At 38.7% G+C, this 25986-nt stretch overlaps 2 protein-coding genes across 2 annotated transcripts in view; both read right to left on the bottom strand.

Annotated features, from left to right (window-relative positions):
* Positions 1-11140: 11140 nt before the first annotated feature.
* The window catches only part of LOC308395099 (alpha-2-macroglobulin-like), a gene marked incomplete at its 5' end in the record, with an annotated part of 33884 nt that continues 19038 nt past the window's right edge, over positions 11141-25986 (bottom strand). The window contains 20 exons of the mRNA XM_080879771.1: positions 11141-11347; positions 11508-11613; positions 11697-11765; positions 11865-11955; positions 12080-12201; positions 12895-13107; positions 13275-13462; positions 13535-13697; positions 14337-14411; positions 14503-14659; positions 14870-14945; positions 15032-15208; positions 15570-15653; positions 22164-22215; positions 22305-22426; positions 22589-22715; positions 23555-23780; positions 24103-24208; positions 24366-24456; positions 24799-24933. Coding sequence (XP_080735897.1) covers positions 11289-11347; positions 11508-11613; positions 11697-11765; positions 11865-11955; positions 12080-12201; positions 12895-13107; positions 13275-13462; positions 13535-13697; positions 14337-14411; positions 14503-14659; positions 14870-14945; positions 15032-15208; positions 15570-15653; positions 22164-22215; positions 22305-22426; positions 22589-22715; positions 23555-23780; positions 24103-24208; positions 24366-24456; positions 24799-24933 — 2439 coding nt within the window. The 3' untranslated portion in view covers positions 11141-11288. The remainder of the gene's footprint in view (positions 11348-11507; positions 11614-11696; positions 11766-11864; positions 11956-12079; positions 12202-12894; positions 13108-13274; positions 13463-13534; positions 13698-14336; positions 14412-14502; positions 14660-14869; positions 14946-15031; positions 15209-15569; positions 15654-22163; positions 22216-22304; positions 22427-22588; positions 22716-23554; positions 23781-24102; positions 24209-24365; positions 24457-24798; positions 24934-25986) is intronic.
* LOC308395081 (uncharacterized protein) lies at positions 16260-19816 on the bottom strand. Its single transcript, XM_080879748.1, has 3 exons — positions 19298-19816; positions 18435-18599; positions 16260-18357 (listed from the first exon to the last, which is right to left on the bottom strand). The coding sequence occupies exons 1-3, from the start codon at positions 19352-19354 to the stop codon at positions 18268-18270; spliced, it is 312 nt and encodes a 103-aa protein (XP_080735874.1). The 5' UTR covers positions 19355-19816; the 3' UTR covers positions 16260-18267.

Below are 25986 nucleotides of genomic sequence, written 5' to 3' on the forward strand. Positions count from 1 at the left end.
CAGGTAACAACCTAATATAGATATGAATGACTAGCCAATTTAGCTTCCACTTGGCTGAAGCTAAAGCCTAGCTAAAAGCCATTTGGCTGGTAGGAGGGTTTTAAAGGTAGAAAAGCCAAATGGCTGCTCTCTGGGGCTTTAATTAATACCTGGTGGGCCGGTCTGTAGTCAAAATGCCCGATTTTCTGTCCCGGTCCAGCCCTGCAGGTTAATACTGGCAGTGTTACCATGCCAACTGACTGTATTTCATCATCAGCCAGTGTTGTTCTTGATCAATATTACCAAAGTTTACCATAAGGCAGCATAGAAAGTATTTACTTGCTTTCAGGTTTTATTCAAATGTTAGTCATTTCAGTTGTTTCCCCACTTTTTTCCTGTTTCAAAATCAAACACCAGTTTGTGAGAAGATTATCTTCTTTTTTTAATAGGCAGATAAAGTTTACAAATGTTCGTATTTTAATATTCAAAAATGTTTTTGCCCAAAACATATGTGCACTATATGTCAGTAAAAATACTATGCAAATATTGCTGTCCTTGAATGCTGAGTAAACACTGACAAAGCACTGATTGTATCTCTTGTACTTCATCGACGCAGTATCTAAAAACTTTGCACCGTAGTGGTTAAAATCTCATTCTAATAAGAGTTAAAAGCGCATTCGGTTATTAGGTTTACAGGATTATTGAATTATGGTTAATGGTTGGTATCATTTTTTTTAACATTATCTGCCAATTACATCTGCCACCCTTCTCCAAATCTGTGCCCCTACCTGCCCCCCCCAACAAAAATTTTCTAGACACGCCACTGGTTATAAAACGGCAGAGAATTGTGTCCTGGCAGTGCTTGTGGTCGTGAAGTGAAAACACACACGCAGTGACTCCATCCCAAACAGCTTCCTTAGTGGTAATACAGCTCCCGTGACTCCTAGTGACAAAACACACATACAACACAATGACTAAGCAATCTTTAGCGTAAGGAAAGCTTTCACACAATAACACATCCGAGCAATACTACCGAGGTTCACACAATGTTCCCACGCCGACTGAAGCCCGATCACACCGTTAAATAGACGGCCCCAAAGATGGGAGATAATAAGCCACAGCTGCGATCAACTGCAGGTGCGGCAGGTGCGGCAGGTTTCAGTGCGGGAACGTTTTCGGTAGTACTTGTCTCAACTTGGAGGTAAGCAAACCCGTCAAGAGAGAGAGAAAGCGAGGGAGCGAAATACAAACATCGACACAACGAGCAGGCAACCCAGCGGGGCTGTCAGACCATGACAATTTTCACATGAATGTCTGTTTACACTTACATAATTTGTCTTCATCTAATCTACAAATCTCTAATAAATTAATAAATTTTATAAATTTTATTTGGGACAGTGCATGTTAATGAACATACATGTAAAATAAGAATTTACATGAATGTAAACATACCAGATTATAGCCAAAGGCTAATTTCCATCTGTTGTCCAAAAACATATTAAAAATGGACATAATAATTCATGAAAAGTTCATAATTCATACATAATAAGAACTCCATCACCAAACTCACACATACAAACCATTCTATTCCCAAGTAAAACATTAAAAGTATACAACTTATACATGATCACACACTTGATTTGTCCGTAACCAGTTTTTAACCTGTGCCTTAAACAAGGTGAATGTAGAGCATTCTCTAATGAACTGAGGAAGACTGTTCCACCAATGGCCACCCTGGACAGAGAGGACGTTCTGCCCAAATGCTGTCTGTCTGTGGGGTATAAACAAGTGTCAGCGGGTTGTGGCTCGAGTGGTCCTGTCTAAGCTTTCTTTACGCCTAATGAACTCCTTTAGTGGTGGTGGAGACTTTATATATTAAGCACACTCTTTTACATTTCACTAAATTATTGAAGTTTGATAATTTATGTTTTTTTAACACATGACAGTGGTGATAGGAAGTCGATTTTTTGTCAAGTAATTTTAAACTTCTTTTATAAATATTTTCAATAATTTTAAGTGTTGTTGGACAAGCAAGTGACCAGGATGTCAAACAATAATCTAAATGAGAGATAATCATTGAGTAAAAATATGTTTTTGCAACATTCATATTTAATCAGCTTCTAAAGCTCAGAAGCCAATCTTTAGACTCCAATTAAAGTAAGCTTAGTTTATTATGCATTAAGAAAGAATGACATGGATTTTCCACATGTGGTTAGAATAACATTGTTGAAATGCTCATATTTTAGGTGTAAATTGACAGAATGACCAGAAGTGACCACACTTCTTACATAATTTATATGTTGAATTGTCTCGACATCAACAGTGATCTAAGCCTCTTTAAAAATATTTTTTCCTATTCAGTGCAAAGGGTGGGAAAATCTGCCTCTTCTATTTTCATCTCACTGTGCTGAATAAGCAGACAGACTGTACAGTGGCAGAAGTAGTTACACAAAGTTACACTTATATTGTCATGAACATCCAGTTTTCTTTTTCTCTTTAAATTTAAGTTCAGGAATTTAAGCACAAAGACTTTTGAAGATCGATTTATGTACTGTTTAATGTTGTGCAGTTGAGCAAATAATTACTTGTCCAGTTCTTCCTACAGAGTGACTATTTGATTGGCTGTTCAGTTAAAAGTAAGTTAGATAAGAAGATTCCTTTTATCAGGAAAAACAAAATGTTGTTCAACAGAAAATCGCAGCTTTTCAATTCAATCCAATTTTATTAATATATAGCACCATATCAAAACAGTCAAAACCTTATATTGCAAGGTAAAAATAATAACACAGAGATACACAGTAACCCCCAACAATCAGACAACCCTTATGAGCAAGCACTGAGAGCGTAACCGAGAGTGGGAAGGAAAAACTCCCTTTATAACAGGATGAAACCTTTCAGCAGAACCAGGCTCAGGGAGGAGCAGCCATCTGACATGACTGGTTGTATGTTTAAGGGCGGAAGAGAGGGGGGGAAAGACAGACTGTGGAAGAGCCAGAAATTATAATTAATGATTAAATAACAACAGTTTATAAACACATAGAGAGTGAAAAAGATGAGTGAAGAAGAAACATGCAGTGCATCATGGGACATCCCCAGTAGCAAAGCAAAGTAGGTCCCCTGACAAGAGAAAATAAAAGAGAAACATTTAAAGTTTTAGAATTATCAGACATATATATTACTTCTCCAGTTAGGTGCCCTTTTATGTTTGAATGATTCATAGATCCGTGTTAGGTGGTTTAACTTCTGTTGAGGGGACTACCAGTGTGGAAATATTCTGTATGCAAGATAGATGTTGTTGCTCAAAGGTTAAAAGAGCCAGACATTGGGGGTATGAAATTATGTGTAGGCTAGTGGAAACGGGAAAGAGAATGAGACAAGTGCTGTGGATTGTATTATCACATATATACCAGTATACACTACATATGTAATAACAATCACTCATAAATTCTGTGCAATCATATATACTCATATATACTATGCACGCTTACTATGAAGTGTCTTATATAGTGAAGTTACTGTGTTAAACATTTAACCTGCATGTTCAAATTACATGACCCATATATTTAGGTCAACTATTCCTACCACTATATTTTTTTTTTTTTTTTTTTTTTTTTTTTTTTTCTAAATGACATCAGAAACAGCAGTATGCGACATTACGTGATGGCAGAGCTTCAGTTCATCCTTTGTCATTTTTTTTTTTTTTTTTTTTTTTTTTTTTTTTTTAATAAATAGGACAGGGGGAATGAATGAGAGAGAGAGGGGGAGAGAAAGAAAGAAAACCAAAGGGGAGAAGAGACGGTGAGAAGGGGGGGGAAGAGAGACAAAAAAAAAAAAAAAAAAAAAAAAAACTCCTGGGTCACCTGTATGGAGAAAAAAAAACAAACAAACAAACAAACAAACAGAGGAGACAGCAAACAACAAAGAGCAACATAATAATAGAGAAAACAAAGCACCATCACAATAAACTAGCTAGTCATAGATATCAGTATTTACTAAGTAATAAACAATATTGTGCAGCACGCAAGATAGACAGCGCACAGTGTGCTTTGAGGCAGCAGCCAAGAAAGCTTTAGTCCGTGTCTGTGAATACCCATGTGTGCATACCTGTGTGGATCAGCATGCTTGCATTCCAAAGGTTTCTCCATGTAATGATCTGCTAGGGAGTGTGGGGGGGCCTCAGCCCCGTCCTCCAGGGTGTGAAGCGGGTATGGAGGAGATCAAAACTCCAGACATCCAGAGGCCCCCAGAACACAAAAGACCATGGAAGACCAACAGAGGGGCAGCCGCGCCACTGTTCCAGTAAGAGCTGAGGAGAGTCCCAGATGAGGGGTCACTCAGCAGCCGCGGAGCAGAAGCCAGGGGGAGTTGCAGTGACGCGCCCGTGAGCTGCATGTTCAAATTACATGACCCATATATTTAGGTCAACTATTCCTACCACTATATTAATGAAAAGTTTGTGCCATTTGTTGTATGAACACATGCTGATCAATACTGTTTGAAAATGTAACAGTGAGGATCAGTAGGAAACCTTTGATAGTGGTATAGCCAACTGTGACTAGTCGAACATAGGGTTAATTCAGCTTGGCACTGCTAAAGTATGCACACAGGACCCCTTCGAGGCATGCAGCTGCATTTAATTGTACTGCTTAATGGTGTGTGCAGCCTTTTAGAGCAACAGAAGTACAACAGAAGCATGCAGCCGTTTAGATGGCTGTAAACCAAAGGCCTGCTGCCCTTTAAATGACTGTACGGTAAAAGCCCTTTGAATGTGTAACCAACTTTAATGATATAAAGGAGAATTAAAGTACAATAACTAGTGATGTGCGATACCACTGATTTCCTTTCCGATCCGATACCAAGTAATATTCAGGGTGGTATCGACGATACTGATCCGATACCGATACTTTGTACAAAAACGTATTTTATTTATTGTATCTCAAATTATAGCATCATAATGATTACAGGGCATCAGATTACTTGTTCTTATCACTTAATAATGCAGAGTTCATCATATAGAAATAAAAAAAAACTGAAGTTGTGCTATTTGAACACGTTGCCTGCCTGCAGCACTAAAGGACTCCGTGAGAGACGTCTGTCTCGTCCTAGCAGCACCTGTCCCTCTCCTTCTCTTCAGTTCGTCTCAACATACGCGCCTCATATTCTGTGATATGATTTACTCTGAGGTGTTTGACAAGGTTAGTGATGTTGCCACAACCATACATGCCAACCCTCCCGATTTTTCCGGGAGAATCCCGAATTTCAGTGCCCCTCCCGAAAATCTCCCGGAGCCACCATTCTCCTGAATTTCTCCCAGCTTTCTTTAGACCGCAAAGGCCGGGTCCTCAGGTGGAAGCAGCCTCTGAATTTGGACACCCCCGCTGTTTCCGGGCCAGCCAATAATAACGGTGACATTTAACGTATTTTGTCCGATAAATAAACCCTGTAAAATGTATTTATCCCCCCCCCCCCAACAGCCCTTTTGAAGGTCTCCCAAATTCTGAGGTCTCAAGGCTGGGAAAGTATGGCCACAACACCTCACTCTTGGAGCACTTTTTTGCCACATGTATCGCAAACCACGTCTCAGCTGTTTGTGGAGGTAAAATACGTCCGCACATGACGCTCAGCCATTGTTGTGAGTGCGCACGCCAAGGGGCTGCGAGACATTTATACAGCTGTATTTCACACATGACTATGAAAGACAGAAGAGGAAGTAGTTCCTTTGAATGTAGACAATCCGAATGTTATAGTTTCTTTCCACTGTGTTGCTGTTAATGATAAACTACAAATTTACTCTAAATTACTAAAATATCGATATTTTAATGTGAGAATCGATTCTAGAACATAAATGACTGGTATCGGAGGAATCGATATTTCAGGATCGATCCGCACATCACTAACAATAACTACTTGGGCTCGTAATAAGACCCTGAATCAGAAGACACCAAATTCCTATGGAGCCAAAGTATTGAGCAGCAATAATGTCTCGGACACTATGTTAACTTTTGAGTAGTAGCCACTCTTGTATTGTTACAATGCATAAAAGATATGGTCCAATTTGTACAGGAAAAAGTATAAAATAAAACAGTGTGCACACTGCAACAAAATAAAAGTACTCACTAGGGCCCTTTAAGAATTTAGAGTTATGTTGACAACAGCCAACTTGTGTATGTGTATCTCCTTCGTGGTGATTTGCCCTCAAAGGCTCGCCATCTATCTCGACCGGAATCTCATCCTGGTCCATGGACATTCCTGTCCTCTCCAAAAACCTGACCTATAACCCAACCCATAAAACATGCATTCTAATCAGTCCATCTTCAGATGCTTTGCTTAAAGTTTAAATGTAAAATCAAAAGGAAAGGTGAGTGGCTAGCAGTGTTGGTCAAGTTACTTGAAAAAAGTAATCAGTAACTAATTACTGATTACTTCCCCAAAAAAGTAATCCCGTTACTTTACTGATTACTTATTTTCAAAAGTAATTAATTACTTAGTAAATTAGTTACTTTTTAAAAACACGATTTACAACCTGAATAGGTGATAAAGCGATAGATCTTTCAGCCCAATTCTACTTTTTCTACATAATCCATCATACAAAATGTAATCAAATGGAAAAGTCTCTTTTTCTAACTTCTTTTATTAGTTTTAATCTTTTAACTTTATGCATCTGGCAAAAATTTTATTATATGCAACATTCTCTGACTTGAATAAATTAGTTTAACATTTAAACCTACTTTCTATTTGCTCACTAGAGCCTCTGAGAACACATTGTTTTCATCGTTTTCCGGCAAATCATTTTCAGAGGTTTTTTGCTACTTAGGTTAAACATGATATATAAGTCACTTAGATAACTTAAAAATTTTATTGTTTGGCTTTTTTCAGTGTTTTATTTGTTCCTCAGTAAATCGGTTATAGTTTTCACACAGCTGAATAAACGCCAAACAGAAAACTGATTAAACAGAAGTGTGAGCTTATATTTTAGGGAGCAAAGATCAGATGGCTGAGTTTATTAAACTCCACCGAGACAATCTGCAAATTTTATTAAAAGTTTAATAAACAATTATCTTGTCTTTATTTTTAGTTAGCACGTACCTTAAACACTTAAAGCTGTAAGCTAATGATAGTTATATATATATATATAAGGGTTATATAAGGGTAGATGCATGCTGGTGCAATAAGCTATACGTTTTATACCCAATGGATGATGATCTGATTAGTTGACTAATCGCAAAAATAATCGGTGACTAGTCGACTATCAAAATAATCATTTGTGGCAGCCCTAATCCAGAGCATCCCCACCCAACCCCCACACCTTTCTCACTTCCATTGCCACCAGGTGCCCCCTTTACATTGCTGTCTGCCCCCTCATATGCCCCAGGTTATTGGCATTTTCTTATCTAAACATTGGTGACTTGGAAACTTAAAGATTAAGAGAACAACATCTTTTTTCTTTTTCCATCGAACATTTCTTTAGCCATTTGTGCTTATCACTGCTACATGTGACTCATTTTTATGCAATAACTACAAAATACACAAATACAAGATTACATATTTTATATATTAAAGATACATGATTACACATACATAAAATGAACAAAGCTTCTATAGCAAAATTACAGAGTGTAAGAAAAAAATGTGTTATTATGTTGTGCTTGTTTAAAAATTAAATGAAAATTGCACATACTTTCAAAACAATTTGGTTCTGGTCGATGGTGTCTCTCAAGATATCTCAAAATATCCCAAAATATCTCAAAGTGCAATGTTTCAAGTGGAACAAACAGGTGACTGTAGTAGCAATGCAAGGGGACCAGCAACACTGATCACTGCTGATACAAAGTGATGCCGGCCAGTAAAGCAGCTGGTCAGGACAGGCCTTAAAATCGGTTATTGACCAAAGAGAGGTCCACCTCTCCCTGTAATTGATTGATGGTCCATTGAAGAGCACCAGATACAGTTAGATTTGAAGAGTTTCAGTCAGGTTTCAGAGTTCATCACAGCACAGAAACAGCTTTAGTGAAGGTTACAAATGATCTTCTTATGGCCTCTGACAGTGGACTCATCTCTGTGCTTGTCCTGCTAGACCTTAGTGCAGCATTCGATACTGTTGACCATAATATCCTATTAGAGCGATTAGAACATGTTGTAGGTATTACAGGTACTGCACTGCAGTGGTTTGTATCATATCTATCTAATAGACTCCAATTTGTGCATGTAAATGGAGAGTCTTCTTCACACACTGAGGTTAATTATGGAGTTCCACAGGGTTCAGTGCTAGGACCAATTCTGTTTACATTATACATGCTTTCCTTAGGCAGCATCATTAGAAGACATAGCATACATTTTCACTGCTATGCAGATGACACCCAGCTCTATCTATCTATGAAGCCAGATAACACACACCAATTAGTTAAACTGCAGGAATGTCTTAAAGACATAACAACCTGGATGGCCGCTAACTTTCTGCTTCTTAATTCAGATAAAACTGAGGTTATTGTACTCGGCCCTGAAAATCTTAGAAATATGGTATCTAACCAGATTCTTACTCTGGATGGCATTACCTTGGCCTCCAGTAACGCTGTGAGGAACCTCGGAGTCATTTTTGACCAGGATATGTCCTTCAACGCACATATTAAACAAATATGTAAGACTGCGTTCTTCCATTTGCGCAACATCTCTAAAATTAGAAATATCCTGTCTCAGAGTGACGCTGAAAAACTAGTTCATGCATTTATTACTTCCAGGCTGGACTACTGTAATTCATTATTATCAGGATGTCCAAAAAACTCGCTGAAAAGCCTTCAGCTAATCCAAAATGCTGCAGCAAGAGTACTGACAGGGACTAGAAAGAGAGAGCATATTTCTCCTGCTTTGGCTTCCCTTCATTGGCTTCCTGTTAAATCCAGAATTGAATTCAAAATCCTGCTCCTCACATACAAGGTCTTAAATAATCAGGCCCCATCTTATCTTAATGACCTTGTAGTACCGTATCACCCTATTAGAGCACTTCGCTCTCGCTCTGCAGGCTTACTTGTTGTTCCTAGAGTATTTAAAAGTAGAATTGGAGGCAGAGCCTTCAGTTTTCAGGCCCCTCTTCTGTGGAACCAGCTTCCAGTTTGGATTCGGGAGACAGACACTATCTCTACTTTCAAGATTAGGCTTAAAACTTTCCTTTTTGCTAAAGCATATAGTTAGGGCTGGACCAGGTGACCCTGAATCCTCCCTTAGTTATGCTGCAATAGACGTAGGCTGCTGGGGGATTCCCATGATGCATTGAGTTTTTCCTTTCCAGTCACCTTTCTCACTCACTATGTATTAATAGACCTCTCTGCATTGAATTATACCTGTTATTAACCTCTGTCTCTCTTCCACAGCATGTCTTTATCCTGTCTTCCTTCTATCACCCCAACCGGTCGCCCCTCTCTGAGCCTGGTTCTGCCGGAGGTTTCTTCCTGTTAAAAGGGAGTTTTTCCTTCCCACTGTCGCCAAAGTGCTTGCTCATAGGGGGTCATGTGATTGTTGGGTTTTTCTCTGTATCTATGAAGCGCCTTGAGGCGACTTTTGTTGTGATTTGGCGCTATATAAATAAAATTGAATTGAATTGAATTGAATTAGATTAAAGGGGCTTTTTCCAGGAGGTGAAAGTCAGGCAGGTGAAAACTTGAGGTCTCTCTCTGAGCTCTTCCTTGAGGAGGAGGAGAGTCTTAGCACCAGCAGTTAATTACTTTATTGATCATAAGTTTCCTCATTAATTCAGGAAGAGCTCCAAGTGCCGTCTTAAACCCTGAGTCTTGGCTCTTCTCATTAACTACAGAGCTGCAGGGCTGTGAACATCCACCTGTCTCTCTTTCTCTTTCCGTGGCCTCGCTCTGATCGTGATTTTATTTTTTCAGATTAAATGAATACAAATAAATGTAATTACAGACTTCCAATGTGATATGCAGCCTGCAGTCTGATTGTCACCAAAGCAACTATTTTAATTCAAAATAACCAATCTATTTTTCGTTTCACACTTTCATGCAACTTTTTTGCTTAAAGACAACAGCACACTATTATAAATTATTCGTAAATATTTAATTTGTGATACATATTTCTTAAAATGATCTACAGCCCAGAAAACTTTGGATTTCTATTTATCCGTGTACACAGAACCAAAAAGTTAAAATATATGCACATATTTGGGAAAATTCCTTAAAGCAATGGTGAAGCTGAATAGTACATAAATAGTACAAAAAGGGAAATGCAGTAATTTGTCATATAACATTTAATCACATTTTCTGTTTAAAAGATACAATACTAGGAATAATTTCACAAAATAGACGTTTCTCAACTTACAACACTAATTTCTTCAGTGAGATACCCTTCTCTGCAACTCTGTCAGTGCTGCCATTATCAAAAGCCACAAGTATGTCCTTTAGCCATCAACATACAGATGGGTTCAAGATGTTATGATCTGTAGTGAGAGTATGGAGCAGGTGGAAGAGAGCCTGCAAAGGTGGAAGTATGCACGGGAGAGAAGAGGAATGAAAGTGAGTAGAATGGAGACAGAATATATCTGTGTACATGAGAGACAGGTTGGTGGAAGAAAGAGGGATAGCGGACATACTGGACAAAGGATGTTGAACATGGAGCTGTCAGACAGAAGGAAAAAAGAAAGACCAGAGAAGATTCATGGATGTAGTGAAAGAAGACATGCAGAGTGTTAGTGTGACAGAATAGGATGGTAGAGTCAGGTTGAGATGGATGAAATTTTTATACAGAAGACCTATTTGTAGATGAAAACAAAACATATGGAGGCATATTTGTGTTTAAAAAACATCTTTATTAAAATGCAAGTTGTATAACTTGAGTGACAACCTCAGGACTGACTGCACATCTTTAAGCTGCAAAAAAAGAATAAAACGTAAGGATGCAATTGTGTTAAAATAATCGTTTAGTAATGAATAATAATAATAATGGATTGCATTTATATAGCGCTTTTCGGGACCCCTCAAAGCGCTTTACAATGCCACTAATCATTCACTCTCACATTCACACACTGGTGGAGGCAGCTACAATTGTAGCCACAGCTGCCCTGGGGCAGACTGACAGAGGCGAGGCTGCCGTATCGCGCCATCAGCCCCTCTGGCCATCACCAGTAGGCGGTAGGTGAACTGTCTTGCCCAAGGACGCAACGACCGAGACTGTACATTTAATTTTCATTCAGGCCTAAAAAAGTACTGAATTAACTGTATTGTCAAATATTGTATTGTGTTGAGATTGAACAAATATTTTAAAAATAACTTCAATTCAATTTTGTGTGAAATGTGGTGTTCTTGCTATAACAGTTTGTTACCTGCAGCTGATGGGTAAATGTATTCAGTCTCAGCCTGGTCACCTGAGAGAGAAAACAAAGTGGAAAAATGTGACTTGCTGTGTTTTTACAACACGTTTAAATTTGATCCTTCAAATTCTGTTAACTGCTGTTTGTTGTACAGCTTCACTAAGGAGCAAAGTGTGTCAGTGTGCTGTTGCAGTGAAGCGAGTTAGAGTTGTACTTGGCTGGTAGTAGTCATAGATTTTGATCATGGCTGGTTTCAGGTTCTCCACTCGAAGTTCTTCGATGACTGTCAAGCTGTAGTTCATGGGCATGTCCTTTGGTAACTGAACAGATTTAAAAACAGGAGACACACTCTGTAACAATACAAACATCATCATCTGGTATCCCCACTGTGATTATCTCTCACCTCCTGTAAATACACCAGAACATGATCTTCTGTTTGTTCAACACGATCCACCAATGGGGCACCTTCGAGCTGTGAGGAGACAACAGTCTCCTTATTATTATTTTATCTCATCATAAACTGACACATGGTAGCAACATTTCTATTCAGCTAACAACTGCAACAACCCACCATCTTTAAAGACACTGCATTTGGGACAAATCCAGAGAGCATTTTGATATCCAGGATCACCATGTTGGTAGTATTCTCCTTTCCACTGTACCTGTGTTTGAACAGTTAAAAAGTGATTGCACTGATGTGTATCCATAGATGCCACATTTCCAACACTTATCCCACAGTGGTAAATAAAATTCCCCTAGCACATATCTAATCTGTTAAATACTTACAGGGATTTTATTGTCAGAGTGAGCTTGCGTCTGGATTCACTTGTTGCATCAACCCCTGATTTGACCTCCACGCTGAGAGTAGTGACATCAGTGGGACTCGGGATGTTGTAGTGAACAGAAATCTGCGAAATAGTCAACCAAAAGAGGTTTGCAGTTTATAATAATAGTAATAATAAGAAGAATAGAAATCTGTTTATGTTTTTATGTTTGTTTTGCATTTATGTTCAAAATATAGTGGCGTCACATTTTAGGGGACTGATTAAAGTTATTAAATTATTTTGGTGGTTGTGGCCAGAATAATATGTACACTAATTGTGGGCAGAAATGTCATGTTGATTTGGAGTTTCTTTCATCAAAATATTTAAAATTGAGATAAAGGCTTGGACATGAGAAGGGATCTGGAAATAGAACTGCTGGTTATTTACTTAAAATATGCCAGCTAAGATGGTGCAGGCATGTTTGCAGGATGCCTTTATGACACTACCCTCTGGAGATTTTCCAGGCAAATCCAACTGCGAGGATACACACAGTGTAGCTAGACCTTCCTGGAGATATTATACATATTATACATGTCATCTGGCCTTAGTGAAATCCATGATGAAGAACAACGACAACAACAACAAGAAAAAAAAATACATAGGAGGAAAAGGAATGTTTGAAATCATTTCCTTAGTGGGAAGCCACTGCATCCTGAATTTGGATAATTTGAGCAAATACATAGATGGATAAGCAAATGTGCTTTTCTGAGTGCAAACACATTTTTTCATCATACTTCTCTATTTGGAAAAAGGAACAAGCAGGATGCTGTCACTGACCTGCACTGACACACATGCAGTGCCCTTCACCTCCAGGCTGTATTTTCCTGACACGCCCTGCATCGTCTCCTCCTGGTAGAGCAGTTTGTTGCCCGGATTTACATCAAATGTCAGCTGACTGCTGTCAGACTGAACTGTCACTGTGCTTGAACCCTCAGGACTGAACACCAGAGTGGAGTAGAGAGCCAGAGCCTGAAGAGCCACCACTGTGTCCTACAAACAAAATCACAGCTACTACACATACTTACATATATATTTATATTTTGTATTTTACAGGACAAGTAAAACTTCAGTATTCAGCTTCTCTCAGATACGTTTTTATTTATCCCAGTTTATATGAACTCAAAGGTGAGATTTAAGCTGTTTGGGTGGTGTAGCACCTGAGTGGAGGAGAAGCCTCCATAGTAGTTCTGCTGGTCAGTCAGCCACCTAATAATGCCAGAGGCATAACCCAGGTCGTCAGCAGTTGTGGAGGCACTGAGTTTGGCCAACAGCACATAAGAACTGATTTCCACTGACAGGGAGGCTGATGTTTCTGCTGCTGTCTGAGACCAGTACAGGAAACCTCCTACAAACATACAATAAAAGTTACACTTATGGTAATAACACCTGAATGATTTCCTGTTAGATGGTGACTCACCTTCCCTCACTGCAACTGTGTCTAAGTGCTGCAAAAGGTGAGTGCGGGTCTCCGTGTCTCCTGCCAGGGTGAAGACATAGGCCAGCAGAGCTGTAGTGTAGGTGTTGCTGAGGTCATTGATGGACTCCCTGAGACAAGCCAAGCTATTATTCACCACAGGATCCTTTAAAACATCAAAAGAAGAGCCCTATGAAGACAAACTATTGACCCTGCCCAGGACAGGACATACGCTGCCACTCTCTTTTATTCAATTGCACAATACTATGTCACTTTTTAGAATCACCTGCACTGATAGCTAAGCTATTTATTTTTCAGGATATAGTTATATTGTTACTTTATTAGATTTATTTGATATTATATTTTGCACTATCCTACTGCATATTACTGTATACTACTATTCTTATTGTATATATTGTATATCTTATTCCTCTGTTCCTTTGTCTCTCTTGCAGCATTGAGCATGTGTATGACAAAAGAATTTCCCTCAGGATAAATAAAGTTCTTCTTATCTTATCTTATCTTATCTTATATCACCAAAGTTGATCATTTCCTTTATGTAATTATTTGTTTAACTTCATTTTCATGACTGGAAATAGAAATAATGCTTTAACATATTTCCTTTTCACCTACAGACAGAAAGTATCGACGTAAGTGACTTAGAAATCTATCATAAAAATGTATTTTTAAAATGAGGGGAAAATGGATGTCAAAAGAAGAAAATGAAATAAACATATACAAGTCGTGTTGTATTTTTTTTTTTTTACATTGTACAAATTTGATTACATCACTCAAATTTACTCACATGTTGGGATATATTCATTTCCAAGAAAGCAGCAGTGATGTATGCACTGAGAGTCACTTCATCAGACACACCACCCTGGTGAGTGAAACCAAGTTATTTCTGTGTGCTGCCAGAATTTCTCTCCGCACAGAATTAGTATCAGTGTCCAGCTAAAGTATAGACTTACCTTCATTCTGTTGTTGAAGAGTTCGCCTGACTTTTTAAAACAGCCATTTGTTTGTTGTTTATTTTCCAGCCATGTCTTAGACTCTTCAATGATTTTTGGATCAATGTAGACAAAAGACTGAGCTTTGGCAAAACTTCTCATCACAAAGGCAGTCAGCCTGACATAAAAAAGCACCCAAAAGAAAACTTCCTCATGTTTCGAAATTATATCAAAATGTGTCACAGTTATGCCATTATAATGTGAGTTGATTTTCTCCATGTCCAGAAATAAAATGATAATAGGATGGGAGATTTAAGGAGTAAATTTCACCAACAGGCTCAGTTTTGTTTCTGAGGCAAATGGAATATAAGGTAATTATTATTTTCACCAAGTGTTTCCTGGTCCTCTTCCAAATGTGGTGTATGCGCCTTCATCACTTTTGTAGTTCAGCTGTCTTTGGTAACCTGTAACAACAGGAAAATGACTCTTAAATAGATATTCTATTCATAAACCTTTGATTTTAGTCTCACTATGAAACAAACACACTCACCACTGGTCAGGAAGTTCGCAGCTTTTTCCATGATGGCTGGGGTGAGCTGCTGTGTGCTTTTCAGGTACTGGAGGATGTAGATGTTGGGGGCTAGAAGAGCCATGTTCTGCTCTCCACATCCATATGGCATCCGGAGCAGTCCATCCAAGTTCTTCAGAGCCCGGCCGAGGATGTCACCTGATCAGAGGCACTCAGTCACTGAGACAGAACATACAACGTTCGAACACTTGAACTACAAATAGATTAAAACTAGTAAAGAAGTTAAATATTTAGAAAAATACAGCAGGTTATAAAAAACTGTATATACTAAATTATAATATTTTGCACTTTGTTATTGGAATGTAGTTTCTAAACTATTTTCTACACTACAAAACTGTTGGAGTGTCATTTAATAGCGTGTTTCAAAACTAGGCAAAAACAATGCCAGTCCAGTTGTATTTGTCTTTTATATTAATTCACTATTGATTGAAAAAATAAACTTCTTATATTTCTTTCTGGATTAATCTAAACTCATTTAATTAAAAATGATCAGGTTTACCCAGGACTGATACAAAAGTGCGGGCAGATCCTTCAATCATATTCTCAGGCAGCTGTATCTCAGTTTCCTCTGTCAGTGTGTCTCCTGTGTACAGACAAACAATCACCATACAGAGAGGAGCTTAATCAGAATGTCAGTACCAAAATAGTTTCAAATCAGCAGGTGGTCACAGCATCATGAACTGTAACAGGTCATATAAGAAATCAGACACCTATAATTAAACCTACACTCAGAAAAATAAAGGTGCCAACTGGAACCAAAAGTGGTTCTTTAGACTGATGCCATAGAAGAACCTTTTTTGGTGCCACAAAGAACCTTTCAAACAATGGTTCTTTGAAGAACCATTTCTTTCAGTGGTTCATTGAAGAACCTTTAAAGGTGCCCCAAAGAACCATCAAGAAATGGTTCTTTGGGGCACCTTTAATGGTTTTTCAAAGAACCTTTTTAAAAATGGTTCTTTAAAGAACCATTTTTAAAAAGGTCCTTCAAATGGTTCTTTAAAAGAACCATTTTAAAGAACCTTTTTTGAGTGGTTCTTTAAAAAAACATTTTAAATCTTTCAAAATAAAATGCATCATAAATTGAATTTGAGTAGGGTAAAAATAAATACGAGCACAGCATAGACATATATTAATGGTTTATTGTCATTTTGTAGTTACCAAAAGACAAAAAGGCATTTTAACCCTCAGCACAACATCACTACTAATACATGTCACATATTAGTGTTTTAAACAGTAATAATTAAATATATTTGCTATACTATAAATAAATATATATATAAATACTATAGCTACAGATAACACAACAATACATGTATTGTTTAATTAATAAAACATCAGAAAGTGATAAAACACATTAGAAATAGCAATAGCTTCATAACAGACCAATAAATCAACACATTTTCATCAGCAGATGTTTGCATGTTCAGTAAAAATATTTCAACAACAAGTTTATGATTAAAATGATCAATGAACTTTAGCATTACGCTATGTAATGTACGTTTCATGTTGTACTCATGGTCCTTTGTTAGTCCAGTTTAGGATAATGTCTCTGACGTATGTTTCATATCAAATACAGGGAGTGTAGAATTATTAGGCAAATGAGTATTTTGTCCACATCATCCTCTTCATGCATGTTGTCTTACTCCAAGCTGTATAGGCTCGAAAGCCTACTACCAATTAAGCATATTAGGTGATGTGCATCTCTGTAATGAGAAGGGGTGTGGTCTAATGACATCAACACCCTATATCAGGTGTGCATAATTATTAGGCAACGTCCTTTCCTTTGGCAAAATGGGTCAAAAGAAGGACTTGACAGGCTCAGAAAAGTCAAAAATAGTGAGATATCTTGCAGAGGGATGCAGCAGTCTCAAAATTGCAAAGCTTCTGAAGCGTGATCATCAAACAATCAAGCGTTTCATTCAAAATAGTCAACAGGGTCGCAAGAAGCGTGTGGAAAAACCAAGGCGCAAAATAACTGCCCATGAACTGAGAAAAGTCAAGCGTGCAGCTGCCAAGATGCCACTTGCCACCAGTTTGGCCATATTTCAGAGCTGCAACATCACTGGAGTGCCCAAAAGCACAAGGTGTGCAATACTCAGAGACATGGCCAAGGTAAGAAAGGCTGAAAGACGACCACCACTGAACAAGACACACAAGCTGAAACGTCAAGACTGGGCCAAGAAATATCTCAAGACTGGTTTTTCTAAGGTTTTATGGACTGATGAAATGAGAGTGAGTCTTGATGGGCCAGATGGATGGGCCCGTGGCTGGATTGGTAAAGGGCAGAGAGCTCCAGTCCGACTCAGACGCCAGCAAGGTGGAGGTGGAGTACTGGTTTGGGCTGGTATCATCAAAGATGAGCTTGTGGGGCCTTTTCGGGTTGAGGATGGAGTCAAGCTCAACTCCCAGTCCTACTGCCAGTTTCTGGAAGACACCTTCTTCAAGCAGTGGTACAGGAAGAAGTCTGCATCCTTCAAGAAAAACATGATTTTCATGCAGGACAATGCTCCATCACACGCGTCCAAGTACTCCACAGCGTGGCTGCAAGAAAGGGTATAAAAGAAGAAAACTAATGACATGGCCTCCTTGTTCACCTGATCTGAACCCCATTGAGAACCTGTGGTCCATCATCAAATGTGAGATTTACAAGGAGGGAAAACAGTACACCTCTCTGAACAGTGTCTGGGAGGCTGTGGTTGCTGCTGCACGCAATGTTGATGGTGAACAGATCAAAACACTGACAGAATCCATGGATGGCAGGCTTTTGAGCGTCCTTGCAAAGAAAGGTGGCTATATTGGTCGCTGATTTGTTTTTGTTTTGTTTTTGAATGTCAGAAATGTATATTTGTGAATGTGGAGATGTTATATTGGTGTCACTGGTAAAAATAAATAATTGAAATGGGTATATATTTGTTTTTTGTTAAGTTGCCTAATAATTATGCACAGTAATAGTCACCTGCACACACAGATATCCCCCTAAAATAGCTAAAACTACAAACAAACTAAAAACTACTTCCAAAAACATTCAGCTTTGATATTAATGAGTTTTTTGGGTTCATTGAGAACATGGTTGTTGTTCAATAATAAAATTATTCCTCAGAAATACAACTTGCCTAATAATTCTGCACTCCCTGTATATGTCATATCAAAACAAGCCCACACCTGCAGTTGTTTCAGTTTTTCACTGGTGTTTCCTGTCAGCTGGTCAACCTCACATCCATATCAGCCAACCAAATGACAAGTTCCTCCCTTTGTGCTTCAAATCCCTCCCACTCTGAGACAAGGAGCTGAAAGAGATCGAGAAAAGAGTCAATTATAAAGAAGAGAAAAGTGAAACCCTCCTCAGAAGGTCTGACTCGCATACCTGCAGTTGACCTGTGATGGACTCCAGTTTGGCGTTCACGTCATCCCTCGCCGATGCCAGCAGCCGAGTCTGCAGGGTGCCCTGGAAGAGCTCAGTTAATGTTCGACTCCTCCTGGTCAGGCTCTCCAGCTGGATGAGCCGAGGTCTCCCCTCTCGCCGCTGCCTCTGAACACAGAAACACAAATTGCATCTGAAGCAGGAGGTGCAGATTTTTTTGCTATTCTTTTCTAAATCCAGGCTAGATCAAGTGGAGGTATTTGGAAAACTTTTTTGGTCAGCGGACGACTGTTGTCTTGCAGAAAGTCAAATCAAACATATGCGATACACAATCAATTCACAAGAACACATAAAAAAATAAGTCCAGTTCTTGCCTGATTTCAAGTGAATTCTGCATCAAAACAGGGTGACAGAAGTAAAACGAGAGCACAAAGCTTCACTTTGTACAAGCCTGCTATTACAGTTCTCCTCTATGCAGACGACTTTCCTGTTTTCAAGGCACAACTTGGATCTGCTGTACGAATCTTATGGATACACACTAAATGAAACAATAGTGTGCATGACTCCAGATTCTGATCCCTCATCCTAATATGGTCCCAACATAGCAACAGCAAGAAAGCAAATGTTGAGGCTTCAAAATACAAAGTCCATAAACCAATGGCTGACATGGGTTTTATCATAAGGGTGATAAATATACAAATTTCAGTCTGTCTTAGAGATTTGATGTTCATTTACCTGCAGATGCACTATACATACCTGCTCCATGGTTTTTCACAACATTTTGCACATCACTATTTAATACAGGAAGTACGTGAACTAAAACAAGTCATCGTTCTTTGTGAGAGGACCATATTAATGAAACCAACCTCAATGACATCATAGGGATCCCTAAAGATGCTCCTGCTGCTTCTCTTCCTCCTCATCCTAAGCTTCCTTCTTCTTGTCCTCGCCTTCCATCCAATTGTAATTCAACCTAATTGTGTTTCTCCCCCTCCTCTTCCTCATTTTGTTGGAGCTGTGAACACAATTAATGTGAATCTGGATTAATTTGTGCAAACAAGAAAAATCTACAGCTTTTTGGTCAGAGGTGCTCTTGTGATTTAAGCCGGGTAGAGTAGATTTATGTGTTGATGCTACCTGCTTCAGCTCTGGCTGCTGAGTGATATTTACACCCTGGCTGGATTACAAACTTTAACCATGTGCTGAACTTTGGCCCGGCGTTGATACCTCTTGTTAGTATAACGACCTCTTCTTAGCTTGTATGTATGATGTATGATGGTGGATAAATGAAATATACAAAAAAATTAACTATATTACAAAAGAACATCTACCTTGGAAACATCAAATGACCGGAGCATAACTTGTCAACTAGTCCGAAACTAAGTTATGCAGGAACAGTCAAAGACACACCTTCTCATGTCACATTTATATTCATTTCTATATAATTCGATTAGACAATAAAGAGTTATCTAATTATTCATTCAAAACACTTATGCATAGCTGCATTTTATACAGCTCATACAGAATTCAAAGTACAGGTTCATGTGAGTATTTAATGTACGGCTCAGATCTACAGAATTTCAGAGTTTCTAGAGCAGACACAGAGCTCACGCCACAACAGGCTTCAGGCGCCATTTTAGTGACTTTAACAATATATAAAATTTTAATTTCGGTCTAGCTGACATTGGGTTATGTACGCAGCACGCAATTGAACCACATATTTTAGAAGCCAAAGGTTCAAATTAGCTGGGAGCAGCTTCACTTAATTATAACAGTGGTTTTGTTAGGAAAACAGTTGGATACTAAATTGCGTTGACCTCAACGGCTAACGTATCTAGCTAATCGCTACTGTTAGCACAACATTAACAGCAAGCTACAATGACGAGTAACAAAAACAAAACAGTAATAAGGTTTTAATGGAAATGTTTTACCTTTTCTAACAATCCCAGAATCCACAGCTTCAAAGTCCAGCAGGTACTGAAGACTGTTATCCGTTTCGCTGTCACCGTCCGTGAGTTTTTTTTCCCCGAAGGTCAAGGCCCGCCGCTCGCACACTCTGTCTGCGCATGCGCATCCCAACGACTGACCCCCTCCGTCCGCTCCCGGGAGGTTACAGTATGACCTGTTCTGACGTCACTCTCTCTCCCTGTCATTTATTTGGCTCGAAACACATATTAACAAATTGATCAGTGATGAACAACTACTCAGATCATTTACCTAAGCAGTGCGCTTTGTCAAAACGAAGTCTGTGTTCATTACACTGACATTCTGTTCTGCAATTGTTATTTACTTGTATTTTATAATTTGACTTTACATACTGCTGGGTGGTTTGTAAAGTTTACAATAACTAGTATTATCATTATGCTATATTTTCAAAAATATATAATAATCTCAAAAGTAATGCCTTGGAGTAGAAAATAGTAATGCTTTATTAAAATTTAAAACTAAAGTACAGTATTTGAATGTGTGTATTGTGTCTATTGTTTGCAAATATTTCTAACTTTTATTTGAATATTCAGTTTCCTACCATCTTCTCTTAAAGGGTAATTGCCAGGTATCCCGCCCTCCCCCTTCGCACACACATGCACACAAAGAAAACACACAGTATAATTCACAGCCTCGTTATAGTGAATAAATATTTATGCCATTTACACCATCAAACTTAGATTGCTAAGGATAAAGAACCTTTTGTTCTTTAAAGAACCATTTGTAATAGCTGAAGAACCATCCACAAAATAAAAAGGTTCTTTGACGTATGATGGTTCTTTAAAGAACCATGAAGACATCTGAAGAACCACTTAAGAACCATAATTTTTCTGAGTGTATGAGCAAAAAAATATTATTAAAACAATAACAACAACAACAACAACAACAATAAGAGTACTATGAGTGTGACCTAATATTTCCACACAGATGTGTCCAGACTGACTCTTACCAAGCGTGTCAAGTTTGTAAAATAGTGTATATATGAGATATAACTATAAATATCTCATATATAGTTGAGATATACTGTAACAACTAAATGTCCTGTGGGGAATTATCAAAATTTGGTGTGACACCCACAAACACCCCTCAACAAAAACTCAAAACTGGAATGACTACATGGCACACATCTTTAATGACTTTAAAAAACAAGACTTGGGTACACAAGAGATTGTGTCTAAATGTCGAGCCAGAATTATACCATTAGTTTGTTGATGACTACCAAAGGCATGTGGTCAAGGTGCAACTTGACAAGGGATATTTAGCTGTCATGGTTCTGGGTCATTTTGACCCAGTGCTTTTGTTATTGTGTATTGTGGTTTATGTTTTAGGTACATTAGTAGTCTTAAGTTTAGTCTGTTTGTCCATTTAGTCTCGCTTTGTGTTGTTGTCATGTGTGTCCCTGTCTGTGTGTCTGTGTTTATGTGAGTTTGTGTGTCTGTGTGTGTGTTTTGTTTGCCCTCCTTGTGTTTCATTCCATCTTGTTTATCCATGTTCCCCTTTCTCTCATCCTCTTTGTCTCTTGTGCTCTCTCGCCCTCTCTTGTTTCCTCACTCACTCTCCTCTGACTTTCTCCCACTCCTGTGCCAAGCTCGTATGTCAGTCTTGCGTTCCTTTGTTTCCCGTTTTATTTTGACAGTCTCACGTTTCCATGTTCGGTGTGTTTAGTTTTGCATCCCCTGCGGTGTCATGTTTATTTGTGTCAGCTGTGTTCCCCGTGTATTTGGTTGGTGTATAAACCACACCAACCTTTTGGACAAAGCAGCCAGTTGGATGTCTTTGTCATCTCAGTCCCCTCAGCCTGAGAAAGAACAAGTTACAGTTTCACCTTCGTGAGAAAACAAGTTTTCAAATGCAGAATGTTTTTCATCTTGTGTTAATGGCACCAACCTTTACTATGAAGGATTTTGTGACCACATCAATGCGGCCTCTCTCTGGTACTCTCACAACCTCATTATCACATGAAACATGGGATGGCACTGCCTCAGCAGACACAGTCACATTCACAGCCCCTAAAAAAGGACAACAAACATCATTTTTCTCAACCCTGTAAAGTCTTGCACATTAAAATACTGTTAATTAGATAATCTCACTGATTTTGTAGATACTGAAAAGAGAAGGGGCATTGACTGAAAGGACATTTACACCGGTGTGGATAAAAACTTGATCCTTACCTAAAACTGTTGGAATCATGGTCCAGCTCACAGTCTTGCGCTCCTTAGCACACAAACAGGATGTGTACTGCTCACCGGAAAGAGGGGTGAGGGTATAATCTGAGGAAGGCGTAGAAAAGACTGTGACCTGCACAAAGAACAAAACAGTGGGTTGAGTTTCTAAGTAAAAGAGGAATTCAGTGTTTTCTTGTTACTCTGTGAGGACAGAATACTTTCAGTTATTGCCTCATTCACCAAGAGTTGCTTCACATGTTTTGATTTGGTATAATTTTGCACTGAATATCCTTCCTGATACTTGATGGGAAGTGTGTACACCACTAATGTCATGGTACTGGCTCTTCAACCCAGTTTTTTTTTTTAGTTATGCTCTGGAATTATTTATTTGTTTGAAAGACCTTGGACTGATGTTCAGAGTTTTTATTAGTTAGTTTTGCGTTCCGGATTAGACTTGTGTTTCTGTGTTATTTTTAGTTCTCACCTCTTGTTCAGTCGTGTTTGTTCCCCTTTTTGTCCAGTCTGTCAGTATCTTGTGATAGTGTTTTTTGGTCTCTCTGGGTTCTGTCTCAATGGCTGTCTGTGTTCCTTATCTAATGTAGTTGATATGTCTATTTTTCTGCAGTCCTTCTGTTACTTCCTGTTTTATTTTGATAGTGTCTTGTCTCATGGGTATGATGTTGACTTTTGCTTCCTTTGTGTTATTAGTTTTGATTCAAGTCAGCTGTGTTTCCACGTGTCTCCACTTCCCTTAATCACCCTTCTATTCCCCACTGCATCGTCCTTCATTGTGGATGTATTCTATTAAATTAGTGAATTCCTATCCTGCCCAGTCAAATAAAGCTGAGATTTTGAGTTTTATTCTGTCTGATGAGTCCTGCATCAGGGGCCACTTCAAAACCATCTGCAAAGTCTATCAGCATGCTAACATTTGTTGACATTTGTAATTTTTGATATAGAAATATTGATCACCATGATGCAGCTGGTCAGGTAGCTGAAGACAGTTGCCTTCAGTTCAAAGTGCTCCCCGCGGATGATGGAGTAGGGCATGGTGAGCTCGAGGAAGAACGGCTGGAAGACCTCAACTTCTTGACGAGGAGCCAAACCAAAACCCTGAGAGGACAAGCAGAAAGCCTCCGTCTCCCAGGTCGTGATGGTGTCAGGGACAGTGAGGGACACATCCTTTGATCCAGACTCTCTGAATCAGCAGATTCAAAATATGCACATTGTCAGGTGGTGATAACACAGATTAGCCAACAATGCAAATGACAGTGTAGCAGTCACCACGTTCATAGACATTTTATATATAAAATAGACTCACTATAGATAGACAGACAGACAGACAGACAGACAGACAGACAGACAGACAGACAGACAGACAGATAGATAGATAGATAGATAGATAGATAGATAGATAGATAGATAGATAGATAGATAGATAGATAGATAGATAGATAGATAGATAGATAGATAGATAGATAGATAGATAGATAGATCGATCTCCAAAAACTAAGACATACCCAACTTCCACCAGGTCCCAAATCCAAGTCTCGGGGAAGAAAGCACGGACAGTTTTCATCGGTCCTTCTGATGGACCTAAAGATCCTCCAGAGTAACTTGAACCCGCTTGTAATTTAGAATCATTAAAAAAAAGAAAAAAAAAAAGAAAAATGAAAAATAAATACTTAATCAGAATGAATAAGAAGGTGTAACACACTGCTTTGATTTTGGGAACTTTTTTATGATTTGGAATTTGCAAAGCAAATCAAAACAAAAATATCACCTAAGGGCATGAACTTGTATTCTCTTCCCATGAAACTCAGACATGAAGGAATTTCGAGCAGCAGGTTTGTTGCCACCTTTAATCCTACTCTCTAGACACACAAACATCACAGAGTTAATTGCAGCTAAAGCCATGAAAAGCATTATATTTATCATCAGCTGATATGCTCTGGAGTTTTACTGTTAGCTGGATGCAAAATCTGCAGATGGAATGCTGTTGTAACTATACCAAGTTCACCAATGCTGCAGAGAAGGACTATTGTTTGTCATATATTACATAGTGTAGTAGAATATTATTTATTTATGCAACTATTAAGACTCACCTTATGTGGAACATTTGAAACAGTCAAGGTGCAAGGCCAACATCAAGAAGCTGGATCCGTGGATCCAGTGAAACACATAACACATGCTCATGGAAAATATTTATATATTACCTCAAAAGCAATGTAGGCTTCATTATCTCCTTTAGGTGAACTATATCTTCTTGTTCTCACTTTCAAGCATTTTCTTGGTTCTCGTAGCCGATATGAGAAAAAAGATGCTTTCATGACAGGCAGCAAGTTAAATATCTAAGAAAAAAAATGGTTCAAAGAAGTTCAAACAATTGAGAAAATCAGATTAAAGATCTATACTTATATGAACCACATATGTAGTATTTACAAATGATCAGATCACTATTCAATGTAAGGTTTATACCACAGCTGTCATAAATGAACAGGATTGGTAATTACCAAAATCAATTTTTATGGTTCTGTAATTCTCAGGACTGTGTGGAGAAGAGAGAGAGTGGACCCAAATGCAGACTACGGAGACAGAATTGAATTTTTAACAAACGTGAGCCTTTTATTCTTGGCTGTACAAATAACAAACAAAAAGCAAATGGAGATAGAGTTGAAACTAACAAGACCTAAACTGGGGAAAAAAAATAAGCACTAAGTACCTGGATGTGAAGAAAAATAACATGGAACGTGAAGCCCTAAGCCATTAAAACCAAGACCAGAAACGTGAGTGGCGAACAGAGAAACCGACAAGTGACAAAGGGAAGCTCAAATTATAACACACAGCAGGATGATCAGGGAAGTCGAAGCAGCTGGGGAACATATCAGACACACATCAGGAACTAATCAGACATAACAGGACAGGGGAAGCAAGAGACTGTCAAAATAAAACAGGAAGCACAACAAACATGGAGACGAACACTAAGACACGCAGGATTAAAGCTGTGACCGGGGGAGAAATAGACATGGGGACATAACTGACTGGGGGGACAGAGAGAGAACACAGATCACGAAGAAAAGAGTAACTAAGTGAGAGACGTGGAACACAGGGAAAACACAGAATAAGAAAATTAAAGACAAGAAACTATAAATATAACATAAGTGTCCTTCTACTAGTTTCCTTCTATTGAGCCACAATCGAGAGTGTGCTGGTCCACCCCATCTTTGTGTGGTACGCTTGTTGCACAATAGCCGATAAGAGACTCCAGAGGGTCACCAGAACTGCAGAGAAGGTGATCGGCTGACCACTCACCCCCCTGGATTCTATTGCCAGCTCTAGATGTCTCTCCAGAGCCAGGGCTATCTTAAAAGACCACCTCCATCCTAACCACCACCTCTTCAACA

Source organism: Rhamphochromis sp. 'chilingali' (assembly GCF_963969265.1).
Source record: "Rhamphochromis sp. 'chilingali' genome assembly, chromosome: 1".
Taxonomy (NCBI): Eukaryota; Metazoa; Chordata; class Actinopteri; order Cichliformes; family Cichlidae; genus Rhamphochromis; species Rhamphochromis sp. 'chilingali'.